The following is a 15,923-nucleotide window of genomic DNA, read 5'->3' on the forward strand; positions in this document are numbered from 1 at the left end:
TCCATAGCACCTAAATTTAATGCTTCCGTCACACCTCGGCTTCTATCAGATGGAAATAGTGTGGTTCAATGCGAGGATATAGGTTCAGATCCAAGGCCTGCAGCCACTGATTTTCTGATTTGCTGTGTATCTTTGGAAAAACTATTTTCTCTGGTAGCTGTTTTCTCATTTCTAAATGAGAATCATCTTACTCACTTCTTAAGTTATGGGAGTAACAAGAGATAATGAATGTAGAGTGCCTGGTACCTTAAACGTGATCACTAGTGGAGTATATTATTAATCATATAAATCAGTGACTTGGCCCCAAAAGCCTGACAAAAGGAATGCAGGGGCCTTAACAGGAGGATGTGATACTAGATGTGTGTATTTAGAGGTTTTGCTTAATATGGTAGTCATTGCTGATTGTTAATTTATTTATTTTGAAAATAACAAAATACTCTTTTTTTTTTTTTTTTTTTTTTGCGGTACGCGGGCCTCTCACTGTTGTGGCCTCTCCCGTTGCGGAGCACAGGCTCCGGACGTGCAGGTTCAGTGGCCACGGCTCACGGGCCCAGCCGCTCCACGGCATGTGGGATCCTCCCAGACCGGGGCAGAAACCCATGTCCCCTGCATCGGCAGGCGGACTCCCAACCACTGCTCCACCAGGGAAGCCCCAAAATATTCTTTAATATTGTTTTGACTCAGTGATTTAAAGACAGTAAAACAGAAACAACAAAAGCTTTTGACAACTCTTAGTATCTTAGATGACTGGAAATCTCCATCTCCATTAGAGATTGGCTCAATTTAGTACAAGAAAATTCTTGTCTTAATTCAGAATAACACTTGGAACATGGTAGATAGTAAAAAGTATTTGGAATGAATGAATGAAAGCAAGTGGCTTCCAAAGACAAAAAGAGGAAAAAAGGACCCCAATAGTGTTGTGTTCTCTGTGTACACTTGGCTGGCTATCCAGATCTCACTTGGATACCAGTGGCCCGAGAACATAAAAAAAGAGGGACGTTTGAGGTGTGAGATAGTTGGAGGAAGGAAAGTAGAAATAGCAGGGATTGGAGGAAAAAAAAATCCACATTCAGGAAAATACTATAATCACCTAGTTTACTGATGAAGTATATGGGGAAAGGTGACATTTTACTACAGGTTATTCTTTCATTTTTTATTACCTTAGAGTTTCTCGGTTTTACCTCTCGTCTTAAAAAAAGAAACATGATGGCACAAGGAATATTATGCTAGACCTATAGGGCTAGCTCTACTTAAAACCTTAAAATAATTTTCCATTTCAGCTCATCAGATTAAAAAAAAATCCCTAAAACTGAAATAATCAACAAAAAAGCAGAAACATGCCTGTATTTGTTTTTAAGGAAATAAGTTGTTAGCTGATACTTTGAAGATATTGAATCTTACCTGTGTAGATATATTCCACATATGCAGGATGAGTTTTTATGAAAACCTCTTTTACTTCTTCTATTTTATCAGCTCTGATTTTTGTTGCAAATGGTGTGTACATAACTGAGAAAGAGTCTGCCCTGGTGATGGCTTCTTCAATCATGGCCTGAGAGGAAGCAGACAACCCATTTGGTCTCAATAACAATACATGACTTTAAGAATATAAAAAAATATGATTACCTTTATGGATGATTTAAAAATCTATATACTGTACTGCAAAGATAACATATTTTGGTCTTGAATATTCATTAGAATGAACTTTTAATTAGTTCTGGGAATCCTATTTCATATTAAGAAAACCAACTAAGTGAAGAAAGTTTGTAAACAGACACCTCTAAACTGAGCTTGCTTTAAGATGAAAATAAAAATCCTGTTTTCTGAGCTGTCATTTTAAACTTGATCTTAAAAATCAAATTCTTAAGTCTAATGTAGTTATGAACAGACACTGATGAGCAATTTTACTTTAAAAAATTAATCAAAATATCTAGATTTAAGTATTGTCTATAAATAACATGACAAACTAGACAAACTGTATATTTTTCTTCTTCCAATACATGGCAAAGCCTTTTGGAATTGAAAAAAAAAAAAAAGAAAACTTTCTCAACTTCCTCCTAGCAAAGCTTTCCTTCCCTCCAGATCACAAGAGCCATTTGAGATGGATTCAGCTATTTAAGAATTTCTTTAAATTTTCTTTGTTCATGCAAGATACCATTCTTCATAAAGCCTGCCATCACCCTGAACTTCCTGCTTTAACTAGGTCTATTACTATTTGAAACAGACCAAAAGGAAAGTTATGTGAAGTTTTAAAAGGAATTTATTCCTTTCCTACAACTTTTCCTTCTAACAAGGCTTGAACATTGAATAAAAAGTAGAAGTGTCTATAGTTATATCATTTTTCTGAAAATAGCATAAAAGAATATTACAAAAATCCAAATTTAGTTATAGGAATGATTTTTTTCCCTGACAACTAAAAATTGTCAACAACCAATAAGGAAAAATAATAGATTTGAAGTTTCCAACAAAGAAAAATCATTTAACAGACAGCAATTTATATTATTACTGGTAGAGTATATTGTAAACAAGTTTTAGACGAATATTAACAGCAATAAGGAGTTGATTTGAAACTGAGAAACTGAATTTCAGTTGTTGATTGCTTGCTTCATTCCTCAGTGACTTCAAATGGCCCCTATGATCAATTTTTTAATTTACAATTTAAAAAAAAAATTTTCTTCTAGAAGCATTTTAATAAAAATTGGCCATTTCCAAGAAATGCCCACTGCATGCCCACCAATGAAAGGGAACCATAACAAAACAGAAAATTTACCATATGGCTATGATTTAAAGAAAGATAACTAGTGCACACTCAAGCACACCAGCAAAGTCCAATATTAAAGTCACATTCTTTCTTACGGGCTATGATTAGGATTCTGAATAGACAGTGAAGTAAAACAATACAAATGCTGAACTATTCAGGTCAAAGGACCTCTGAAGAAGCATCTGTCCTCAAAGGCATTCCAGTTTTAATTTACAATTTAAATTTGGTGTGGGACAAATTTCTGAATGGCTGAGGGAAAGAACTTATATTGTCCACAACGCTGTCCTTTCCAGGTCCGAGGAACTAGAAGGGAAAGAATATGATTGTGATGCCAAACCCGGAGCCAGCACTTAGATGGAAGTAGCCATGGATTATGTAGCAGTGGATTCTGAGGGTGCAGCAGGTCTGGGTGCTGAGGCCTGGATGCTACTATGAAAGGCCAACAGTGGCAATGCAGGCAGCAGGTCTGGAATTCAGAGACGTGGATTAAGAACTCAAGCTGTTTAGGTACCAGGTTCTGGTCCTCCAAAAGAAAGTAAAGATCCTTTATATTGAGTAGAAGAATGTTTTCTCCAGCTTGGTCCTTGCTTCATTGTTCATTGCTGGAACGTGGAATATGCTAGAATACGTTTATTGCTGGAACCAATCCTGGGATGGCCTGTCCAGACCAAAAAAGTAAGTAGCTGTACCTGGATTTGTGTGGAGTGAGGTGCCGAAGAAGGGAGCTGTTCTAGACCTCAGATCTAAGGTCTTGATCTGACTTTACTGCCTTTTGTAAGCTGTTAGTTCCTGTATGAGTTTGCTAGGGCTGTCCTAACAAAGTTTCACAGACTGGGTGGCTTAAATAACAGAAATTTATTTTCTCCTAGTTCCAGAGCCTAGAAGTCTGAGATCCAGGTGTCTGCAGGGTTGAGTTCTTCTTAGGCCTCTCTCCTTGGCTTGTAGATGGCCAGGTACCTTCTTCTGTGTCTTCACATGGGTTTCCCTCTGGGTGTGTCTGTATTCTAATCTCCTCTTCTTATAAGAACACCAGTCATATTGGATTAAATCCCACTTAAAGACCTAATTTTAACTTAATTACCTCTTTAAAGACCCTATGTGCAAATACAGTCACAATCTACAGCCTGGGGTTAGGACTTCAGCATGTGAATTTTGTGGGGGGACGTGATTCAGCCCATAACACTTCCTAACATCCAAATAGCTTTCCTTGTGGTGTCTCTGAATATCTTGTTGAAGATATTTTGCTTTAAATTCTGGATCAAAAAATTTAGTGAAGGTATTTAATCCTCTAGTTTGCTTCCAGAAAGGTATTAACAGTATCCCAGTAAGGCCAGGACAGAAGAAAACACTCTCTCCATCCCATTTCTTTTTCAACTGCTGGCAGCTTAAGTAACTGCTGGCAGGGTAGCTTTGCTAAGCCATCACACAGCAGGACAGGAAAACTCGTGCCCAAAAGCCTACACTAGTCTTTTTTTTTTTGCAAGTGGCTGAAGTGTGTGGCAGCTTGATCTGCTTGTTTAAGGCATTGTGCTCTTGGCTTGATGTTCAGGGCATGGCATTCAGGCTTTCACAGGGCTCTCTACTCAGGAGGGTGTGTGCTAGAGCATGGCCTCCCTCTAGAGCTCCCCACTCAGAGCCAGTAGAAATGGGGTTCTTTTGTGGCTTCTGCCCTCCATCTTGAAGATGAGTAAGGAAGTGGGTGAGTGAGCAGAGTGTGTATGCAAGAATAAGAATTGAACTTTCAATGGAGATACTTTCTCAGAGGAAATTATTAGAGCCCCAAGAAGAAATATTGTGATATAATTTTAAATATACATATTTAAACTTTTAAATTATATTTTAAATATAAATATACAGATATATAACATTTCTGGTACATTATTGAATGACTCATTTGTGAAGCAATCTAGAAAAAATTTAGCTTTAAAATATTATTACTATAATTATAAATATTATAATTATTATTATTTAAAATAGTGGGAATTTTTGACTGTTTTTGGTTGGACACCAAAATATCAGGTTTTCATTTTGTGATGGTAATAATTTGATAATTTAGAATTGGACTTGTCTTTCATGAGCAATCTATGTCCATTTTTTAAAAAATGTATTTTATTGAAGTATAGTTGATTTACAATGTGTTAATTTCTGCTGTACAGCAAAGTGATTCAGTTATACATACATATATATATATATATATATATATACACACACACACACATTTTTTTATACTCTTTTATGCCATGGTTTATCACAGGATATTGAATATAGTTCCCTGTGCTGTACAGTAGGACCTTGCTGTTTATCCATTCTATATATAATAGTTCGTGCCTGTCGCTTCTTGGCCTTTTGGCTAAGATCAAGTGTAATAGTTTGTGCCTGCTAATCCCAAACTCCCAGTCCATCTCTCCCCACAACCCCCTCGTCCTGGCAACCACTAGTGTGTTCTCTATGTCTGTGAGTCTGTTTCTGTTTTGTAGATAAGTTCATTTGTGTCATATTTTAGATTTCACATATAAGTGATATCATATGGTATTTGTCTTTCTCTTTCTGACTTACTTCACTTAGTATGATAATCTCTAGGTCCCTCCATGTTGCTGCAAATGGCATTATTTCATTCTTTTTTATGGCTGAGTAGTATTCCATTGTATGTATGTACCACATCTTCTTTATCCATTCATCTGTTGGTGGACATTTATGTTGTTTCCATGTCTTGGCTATTGTGAATAGTGCTGCTATGAACATAGGGGTGCATGTATCTTTTTGAATTATAGTTTTGTCTGGATATATGCCCAGGAGTGGGATTGCTGGATCATATGGCAACTTTATTTTTCGTTTTTTGAGGAATCTCCATACTGTTTTCCACCAATTTATGTTTCCACCAACAGTGTAGGAGGGTTCCCTTTTCTTCACACCCCCTCCAGTATTTGTTGTTTGTAGATTTTTAATGATGTATGAACAGTCTAATACGTGCAAATTGAAGATTTTAAATTTAAAGATTTTTAAAAACTGAAATATTTTGTAAGGATGATAGATATTAAAATATAAATTTTAATTTACTTTTTACTATCAGTCAAAGATTTTCTTTTGAAAATCTTTGAAAATAAAGAGAACAGATGAGAAATTGCAGCTTGTAAAAAAGTAAGCTTCACTGAAAATGAAGGCAGATTTCAAATGATAGTTTTTAACTTGACAAAAATTTTCTGCAACTGAGTCATTCTTTCCCAATGTGTGAGTTTCTCCGGTGTCAATAAATGTTGCACATGTGCAGAGAATGGGGAAAACAATCAGTCCAGGTGTCCTGTTGTTAAGTGTACATTGCTATTAATTATGCTTTCATTGCTGCTACACAAAAAAGAGCTTTGAAATCAGGTGTTTACATTTGCAAGTCCTACTAACTCTCTGTTATCCTCCTGTTAGCAAGTTTTAAAGCTTATAGTTACATAAACCAAGAGTGTCTGTGGGCAGCTCATTTCCTCTACAAACAGTAACATAATAATTTCTCCTTATACTTCAGCTAAGCAAAAAAGAGCCCTTTGCTACCTCAGAAATCAACTTGCCTAGGATAATTGTAAACCAGGAAAGACAGGGAGAGACAGGCCATTAAGAGTAAAGGAAAAGCAAAGTAGAGGGAAAAGATGACTAGCAAAAAAGAAAAGAAACAAAATTTGTCTCCTTCTAAACCAAGGGGCTTGATTCTTCCTGGTGAATTTTTAAGAGCACCCAAAGTTCTCAGGATAAATCTTGCAGTAACCATAAACCTCAAACATTTCCAGGATGACAGGATCATGATATTTTTTCCCGTATCTTTTTGCTGGAGGATTTGGATAAATTGTAACTTTTAACAATGTGTCCAATGATGGTGAATCAGTAAGTAGAATCCCTGTTATCACTAATTAGAAAATGTGATAAAATTATTATATATTATTATCAAATTATTCCTTTAATGCTCCCAGTATCTGGGTTGACCATAATTGCAGTAAATTGCTTTACTTACAAGATTAGATCTGGAAGCAACCTTGGGAATTTTCCAGCTCGATTCACTGAATTGCAGATGACTTAAGTGACTTGGAGAGGCATAAGTGACTTTTCTAAGGATTAACAGCTTTTTAATTTTATGGAATTTAGAATTAGGGTCTCGAATATTATATTTCACTTTCTCTTTGGAAAATTATCTTTTTACCTCCTGGGCTTTACCCTCCTGTTTAAAAACAGTCATAATAAATATAATTTTAAATTCTGAAGTATTTAATTTAGTTTTGCAGTGTATGCGAGTACTACAGAATTTTAGAACAATTTTATAATATATATATGTGTATGTGTGTGTATATGTATATATACACACACACACACACACACACACACACACACACACACACTCTCTCACACATATATATCCTGTACACGTGGTTAGGCAGTTTCCCTTGCAGCTAGGTGTGGCCATGTGGCTGAGTGAAGGCCAATTTGTAGGCAGGAATGTTACTCTTTCCAGGCTTAGTCCATAAAACCCTGCTTAGAATAGAAACCTCTTCTATTTTCTTTCCTTATCAACTGCCTAGAGAGGAAGACTCCCAGGATGTGGAGGAAGATTGAGCTGCAGGATGGAAGGAGTATGGGTTCTCCTGTTGCTGACTGGAGGAGAACCAACCAGGAACACCCACATTGGACTATACTGTGAGTGAGAAATCAACGTTTATTGTTTAAATTACTGAAATTTTGGAGTTGTTTGTTGTAGTAATTAGTCTACCCTAATATACAATAATAAAGGAAAATTGGAATCTCTCATAATCCATTGTTTTTTCTACTAAGCCTTATGTGTTATAAAAAAAGTAAAGAAAGAAAAGCTACTTTGAGATAAAATAACTTTTCATTTAGCAGTGTGATAAATTTTTTTATATATCCTACCCTTTAATCCTCCTGAAGTCCATCTAAGTAAGTATTCCTGGTGGACGAATATGACTGTGTTGTTTTATCTTCAGAATTGACATTATTAGATTCAAAGGAAGCAGTGCTATACTTGAAAGCTATAAATGATTGAATGGGAACCTTTAGCCCTTAGTGGTTAATATGGCTCTTTTTTATTATATTAATAATGATGAAAATTTGAATGATACCTAGAATTTTCCAGAAAATGGAAAAATAAAATTTTTAAGCAATATTTTTCAAACTTAATCCCTTTGAATATATATGGATTTAATTAGAAAGATTTCGATTTTCTTGAAATTTAGATTTAACCTAAAGAGCAGATTTTCTTAAGGAGCAGAGTATCTTACTTTGAGACTTACCTGTAAACCTCTTCATAGTATCATTTATGAAATAGCCTGGATTGACACTGTTATGATAATTTTATTAATATAGTGATATGTTGGAATAAAATATGTAATAATTGATTGTTTGTCCCTGCCGTGATAATCAACATTTTAATGCTGAAATATTTCCTTGGGTTTATGAGCGCTCTTTCATTAAACAACCTTGACTGTAAGTTCCATATTTTTCTAATATAAAGGAATATTGGGCAGCTTTTCCATTGCGTTTATTAGCCCAGTGATATGAAAGTTATAAATATTGTCATGCAGTGTAAATCAAGGTATTTAAAATTTTATTTGCATTTTATGAAAATTACCAAATATTCTATGGACAGGTAACTTGTCCGAAGGTAAGCAAATTTTTATATAGCTGTTTTGAATTCTCTACTTTGCAACCTGTCCTGTTTAAAAGTCACAATATATACCATTTTAATTTCTAAAGTATTTAATTTATCTTAGTTTTGCAGTGTATAGAGTATTATAGAATTTTAGAACATATATATATACCACATATTGTGTGTGTGTGTGTGTGTGTGTACGTACTCCACTGTTCACTCGCCAGTCGGGTTAGGGCTAAGGTTTTGATTATATATGATGCTTCCATTAGCTGAATAACTTCAGCATTTAATGCCCAAAATTTACCCTGTATTAATTTTTAATAATTTAGATTTTGTAGCAGGATTTTATTTCCATGCCCCTTCAGCATGGAACTAAAGAGATAGAAGGGACCTAAGATATTATTTTAAAATCACTCAACTTTATAATCAAGGAAACTGAGGCTTGTTAGTTCTGGTGACTCACTTGAGGTCACAAAATTAGAGATGGAAGCAAGACAAGAACACAAGTCTCTTGAACCAATGCTTTCTCTTACACTGAGAGAATTTTCATGTCTTTGTAATTAGATTGTTTCCTAGAAGTGTAAGATCAAGTATTAGTTTCCATTTTCTTTTTTCATGACTGTCTAATTCCTGTCTTCAGAGACAAGGAGAATTTGACTCTAATGCTAACAAAGAAACAAATGGACCACATCAAAACTAAACCAGGTCAAGATCCTCTTCATAACAACAATCCTAACACAAAAGAGAATATTGATCCTTCACTCCTACTGGCCATAATGAGACTGTTTTGTCCACCAGCCACTCATAAGATTTAGCATATGCTATCAATTAGCATGCCTCTCTCAAAGAGAAACATTTACAAAAATTAAATGAACGGCTTCTTGATGTGGGAAGTTAATAATGTGCTTGGGTTGGTCTAACTTATTTAATGGCAAAGCACATATAATTTGGAAATAGAATATAAAATATGTTCTTGTTCTAAAGACCCTGAATAATTTTCTGCTTGCACATTGGAGAAACACTAGCTGATAGAAACTCAGAGCTACAAGTATGGGTTTCAGCAGCCTCCAGACTCTTTAGGATGCCACAGAGCTTTTATTCTTGATGACTTAAAATGAATCACCAAAAGGTATCAGGAATACATAGTTGTATAACCAGTAATTATTTCATAAGCACAACTGGGTATTACTAACAAGCTTTAGCCCGTGTTCAGTGGTAAATGCCAACACAGTTTAGGACCCTTTTTGTTGTGGTTGTTGCACGTTTCATCTCTATACTTTGTTTAGTTATCTGAAAGTAGGTATTCCTTTTGCTAACTGTATGTATGTTGTTTTCTGATTGTATTTCTTTTTCTTTTATATTTTACTTATTTATTTTTTATTTTTATTTTTTGACTGCATCGGGTCTTAACTGCTGCATGCAGGATCTTCGTTGAGGCATGCGGGATCTTTCCTTGCGGCGCACGGGGTTCTCTCTAGTTGTGGCGTGCGGGTTGTCTCTTCTCTAGTTGTGGCGTGCAGGCTCCAGGGTGCATGGGCTCTGTAGTTTTCAGCATGCGGGCTCTCTCATTGAGGCGCGCGAGGTCAGTAGTTGTGGCGCGCGGGCTTAGCTGCCCTGTGGCATGTGGGAACCTAGTTCCCTGACCAGGGATGGAACCCACGTCACCTGCATTGGAAGGTGGATTCTTTACCACTGGACCACCAGGGAAATCCTTGATTGTATTTCTTGACTGGTGGTCTTAGGGTATGGATGGCTGGCACCCACAGCATGGTAAGATTGGGACAAGAACTGGGTTCCCAGGCTTGTACTGCTTTTTCTACCAAGAATTTGTTTTATCTCTCGGGCTGCTATGCAAGACAACTTTGAGTGGAAAAGTCAAGGTTGCCCTTGAAAAAAATGTATATTGTAGAAGAAGTTGAAAGAATCCTAGGATGTTTAATATGAAGACAAGACATAGGTTGTATGAACTGACTCTCACCAGAGAGCAACCTGCTCTTGCACTCTACCTATGTAGATTTTGTTTAATTGATTGATAAATCTGGAAAACTCATTTATTAATAGTGTGTTCACTGGACATTGGCTAAGTGCTGTAAATAAATTCTGTTTATTTGTTAAGGCAACACTGGAAAACAAGCATTATTATCTCACGTTACAGATGAGAAAACCTCAGTGAGAATCACCTCACACTGGTCAGAATGGCCATTATCAAAAAATCTAGAAACAATAAATGCTGGAAAGGGTGTGGTGAGAAAGGAACCCTCCTGCACTGTTGGTAGGAATGTAAATTGATACAGCCACTATGGAGAACAGTATGGAGGTTCCTTAAAAAACTAAAAATAGAACTACCATATGACCCAGCGATCCCACTACTGGGCATATACCCTGAGAAAAACCATAATTCAAAAAGAGACATGTACCCCAATATTCATTGCAGCACTATTTACAATAGCCAGGATGTGGACGCAACCTAAATGTCCATCAACAGATGAATGGATAAAGAAGATGTGGCATATATATACAATGGAATATTACTCAGCCATAAAAGGAAACGAAACTGAGTTATTTGTAGTGAGGTGGATGGACCTAGAGTCTGTCATACAGAGTGAAGTAAGTCAGAAAGAGAAAAATAAATACCATATGCTCACACATATATATGGAATCTAAAAAAAAAAAAAAAGGTACTGATGAACCTAGTGGCAGGGCAGGAATAAAGACATAGACATAGAGAATGGACTTGAGGACACGGTGGGGAAGGGGGAAGCTGGGGTGAAGTGAGAGTAGCATTGACATATATACACTACCAAATGTAAAATAGATAGCTAGTGGGAAGCAGCTGCGTAGCACAGGGAGATCAGCTCGGTGCTCTGTGACCACCTAGAGGGGTGGGATAGGGAGGGTGGGAGGGAGGCTCAAGAGGGATGGGATGTGGGGATATATGTATACATATAGCTGATTCACTTTGTTGTACCACAGAAACTAACACAGTATTGTGAAGCAATTATACTCCAATAAAGACCTATTAGAAAAAAAATCAGTGAGGAAAATACAATCATATGACTTCAAGAAAAGAGGAGAATTTACTTTTAATTGGTGTGTAATACCATCAAAAAGATGGCTGAATAGAAATAAAAACGTTAAAAGCTTTGAGCTTCACAGATTATCTTATACCTGGGTGAACACAGCTTAAAAAATTTAATAATTTCATGGAATAGTTATTCCACATCTCCAACTGCTAAAAAAATGTGACCTCAATTTATCAGCAAGCTTGTAAATCAATAAGCCATAAGTATCTGTGGGAAATATGAAAGATAACCACAAACCCCTCTAAATTTGGTTTTGCTCATAACAATTTTTGATTTTCGGATGCAAACGAAAACAAAGAAGGAGTCAACATGTTCACAAATTTGAACTGGAAGGCACAGCCTCTGTGTATCAATAAATAAAATAACCTCATGGCAACTGAGCAGAATAGCCACAGGACTTCTGGGAATCAAATAGTTATACCTAAATTTGTTCAGGTAAAAGAAGGCCCAAATTGCCTTAGATTTCTGAAACCCACATCATTCTCAAATGAAGGAAAATGAAAAGAAATTTAGAGGTTACTTTTTTTTTCTCCCATAAGAACTGTCGGAAACCCAAAAAACTTTTTAGGAGGGAAAAAAAGAAAAGGAAAAGCTGACTCTGTTTAATCACCTATGGATATTACTGTAAAAGCAAACCAGCACCATGAAAAAGACACACACACACACACACACACACACACATATTTCTGAAGAAGAGTACTAAGTAAATATTTCTTCGGGAGTGGCTGAGGATTAATTTTCTTGCTTGGTATAATGTCACTCTTTTCGAAGGAGCTTGAATTACCAACTTGCAGATAGATAGGGCTGATGTACAGGTGAAGTGTGCTGCCCCCTGCAGGGCACATTCTGAGGCTCTGTCTCCACTCCACATTCGCGGGCCTCTCACTGCTGTGGCCTCTCCCGTTGCGGAGCACAGGCTCCGGACGCGCAGGCTCAGCGTCCATGTCCCACGGGCCCAGCCGCTCCGCGGCATGTGGGATCTTCCCGGACCAGGGCACGAACCCGTGTCCCCTGCATCGGCAGGCGGACTCTCAACCACTGCGCCACCAGGGAAGCCCCTGTCTGCACATTCTTGTATGATCAGGATGCCTGACTTGTTTTAGCAGGACACAAAGCCGTTTATTTCTCAGTGAGAATTAGGGTTTTAAAGGCAGACCACCTCCGAAAAGGTGGCACTTTGACTAGAATTCACACTGAGGTAAAGTATTTGAGTGTTTGACTCATTTTTCGAAGAAGGCTTTGCCTCTTCACATGTACATGTGGGACTGAGGAGGAGGGACAGTGTGGGGAGAAGGGGGGGATGGAGCAGGTATAAAGCAACCTTACCTACTTGACAGTCTGGTCAAATCAATGCCATCAAATATATAGTACTGATATGTAGGCATGAGTTTAATATGTGTATGGTTGAGGCTCCTTCCTCCATCCCTCCCTCCCTGTCTTCCTCCTTCCTTTCTTTCCTTACTTCCTTTCTTCCTTCCTAGTCCCTGGGACACTCACAGAACATCAACAGAAAAACTATGCAAAACTATACAAACAGAAAATAATGTCACGGTCACTATCTCCTTCACGGGAACACTCAACCTTGGATCAAATACATGCCTCAATTACATCTTTCATTTAAAAGTGAACCTCTTTTACTGGCATACTACCTCAAATAGCATCAAAGCAAAATGAAACACAGGCAGCATTTAACAACGCTGGTAACCATAGAAACATATCATTAAAGAATATATAAACAGGAATGAATAATTAGATGAGAAATTCATTTCTACATTTATCTAAGACCTAGGAAAAGAAGCTCTCTTTTACCTCTCATCTCAATTTGGACACTTCCTCTTTAGCCTGTCTTCTAACTAAAAAGTAGGAGAATTCATAAAATGAGAACTTTAATATTGCCTAGCTTAATGGACAAATCTCTTTGTAGGCAAGTGACTAAAAAATATTGCAGTACCCATTGTTGTCCAGATGTAACATTGAATGTGGGAAAGGATCCTGATGCAGCCAAGGAGTCTGCTTTCAGGATGGGACGTGGGCAAGAAAACCTGACTGACATCATGGTGAGAGGGGGAGAGCAGTTGTTGATCTTTAGAAATGGGAAGCACAGTTTGCCTCATTTACTGGAGGCGTCTATATATAGTAGAAAGACTGAGGGAGGGAAGAATCGGGGGCTTATGGATTATATCAGTTACGTTGTCGGGTAGGCAGCATCACCTGTGCAGGTCATCTGCCATTCTACCTTTGCACCTAGGGAAGCCCTACATAAACTCTATGGTAGGCTAAGTTGGTTATTAATTTTAAAATAATTATAAATGGTCTTAGAGACCATCTAGCACATGACTATGCAGTGGAGTCACCTAGTAGGGGGTCAGTAGGCAAATATGATTTTCAGGACCGTACCCAACTCTAAGGATCTAATACTTCAAATGTTTTCCCAAGTGCCTCTGATGCAGCTGGACCAGTGTTTGAGAACCATTTACCTAAGCCAGCCTCCTCATCATATAGCAGCAGAAACTAAAGTCTAGAGCAGTTGTGGTAGATTGCATTGCTGGTCTCAATTTCCCCCCTCCCTATAGCAATATCATATCAATAGTTTTGTCATGGCTTTGCAGTAAGCGGAAGAATTTATGTCCTTGGGCTTGACCACATGCTTTTCTTTGGCTAATGGAATGTTTCAGGCATGGTATGAGCAGAGGCTTGAAATGTGCTTCTGTGGTTTTTCTTTCTCTCTTAGAATCCTGCATTTTGCCATAAGAAGAACAGACATCAGGTAGCCATTGGTCTAAGGAGGATGAGAGACATGTGGATCACACTTGGGCCTCTTTGCAGCTTAGAGCTAAGCCTAACCACGCCCAGCCAAGACCAACCTAGATCAGTCAAACCCAAGTTAACCTGATGATTATTATAAGTCACTGAGTTTTAGAGTGATTTGTTATACAGCATTATTGTATCAGTAGCTGACTAATACAGAAATGAAGTGATTTACCCACAATTGAATCCTAGCATTGGAACTAGAAGTTATATCTTGTGGATCTGAGGTTTGACTTCATTCTACTGCTCTATATTGCCTGTTTCCTTTTGCTTCCTTTCCTTCACAGAGTGAAGCACAGATATCCATTGCTTCCATAAGACCCCTCTGCTCAGTCTACATTCCCTATATTCCAGAACGTTGCCACCTTTCCTCATCAGAGCTTACCTTTCCTTCCGCATCTTTTTCCTTCAGGATTCTGTTTTCATGTTTCCAAAGAAATGAGGAAAGTCTCAAACTAATTCCCACAACTGTGTCTAGGGGTCACCCATTAATGAGTTAAGCACTTCTAGATAAAATTTCTTTTTCATATTACTTGGGGATGACTAGACACTTAATGCCAAATGGTGGGAATTTAAGCATAATATATGGCAATTGATAGGGAAAATATTTTTAGGTTAGTAGCTTTGGTGTTTCTCAGATTATATCTACTCCAAATACTGTAAGCCCTAGGGACTTCCCTGGTGGTCCAATGGTTAAGACTTTGCCTTCCAGTGCTGGGGGTGCTGGTTTGATCCCTGGTCGGGGAGCTAAGATCCCACATGCCTTGCAGCCAAAAATACCAAAACATAAAACAGAAGCAATATTGTAACAAATTCAATAAAGGCTTTATTGAATATATTTATCTATCTATATATAAATATATATATATAAAACAACAAAAATCAAATACTATAAGCCCTAGATTGTACTCAGGCACGCCTTGTCCAAATATTTTATAAACTCTCTGTCTGACAGGCTAAATAAATAAATAAATAAATAAACTGTAAGTACAGGCCATTTAAGAGAAATGCTCATATGGTATTTCTATTTTGTTCCTTCTGTGGAAAAAATTTTCACAAGAAGAAAATCTTTAGAGAGAACACATTTTTTCTTCTCCAGAATATGTAGGTGTTTTGTTAAAGGTAATAAAAATTTTGTGGTTCCTTGACCTTACTTTGCCTGTAATTTCATATTAAAGATTTTATTTTTATTCTAAGGTTGAGATATCATAACTTTTTACCAGGTAAATGACTAATATTGGGATGATTTTGCAATATCAAGAAGAAAAACAAAGAACTGGATAGTAAAGTTAAGTCTTAAGAGGTCAACTTCTGTTCAGTGTTAAGGTAGCCTACATCATTCTCTGGTTAGTGCAGAGAAAGCCTTTAGCTTGCTGCTACCTTGATCACCACTTCTGAAAGAAGAAGCTAATAGCTAAGACCTTAGAATTTGCATGAAGACACCTGTGAGCACAGAGACCAGTGAGACAAAAGACTCTTGGAAAACTGTAACCTTCTCCAAATATTCCTATGAATCCCCAACTCAACTAAAGCACAAAGGTTGTCTGCAATTCTGAACTTAAAACACACACACACACACACACACACACACAAATACTTGTTGAATTAACATAAGCACTGAATTTTTAAATTG

At 37.2% G+C, this 15,923-nt stretch overlaps 1 protein-coding gene across 1 annotated transcript in view; it reads right to left on the bottom strand.

The window, feature by feature from the left end:
- SPATA16 (spermatogenesis associated 16) overlaps positions 1-15,923 on the bottom strand; it is a 220,648-nt gene that overhangs the window by 65,875 nt on the left and 138,850 nt on the right. The window contains exon 5 of the mRNA XM_060149017.1: positions 1,402-1,549. Coding sequence (XP_060005000.1) covers positions 1,402-1,549 — 148 coding nt within the window. The remainder of the gene's footprint in view (positions 1-1,401; positions 1,550-15,923) is intronic.

This window comes from Lagenorhynchus albirostris, chromosome 5, assembly GCF_949774975.1.
Source record: "Lagenorhynchus albirostris chromosome 5, mLagAlb1.1, whole genome shotgun sequence".
NCBI lineage: Eukaryota > Metazoa > Chordata > Mammalia > Artiodactyla > Delphinidae > Lagenorhynchus > Lagenorhynchus albirostris.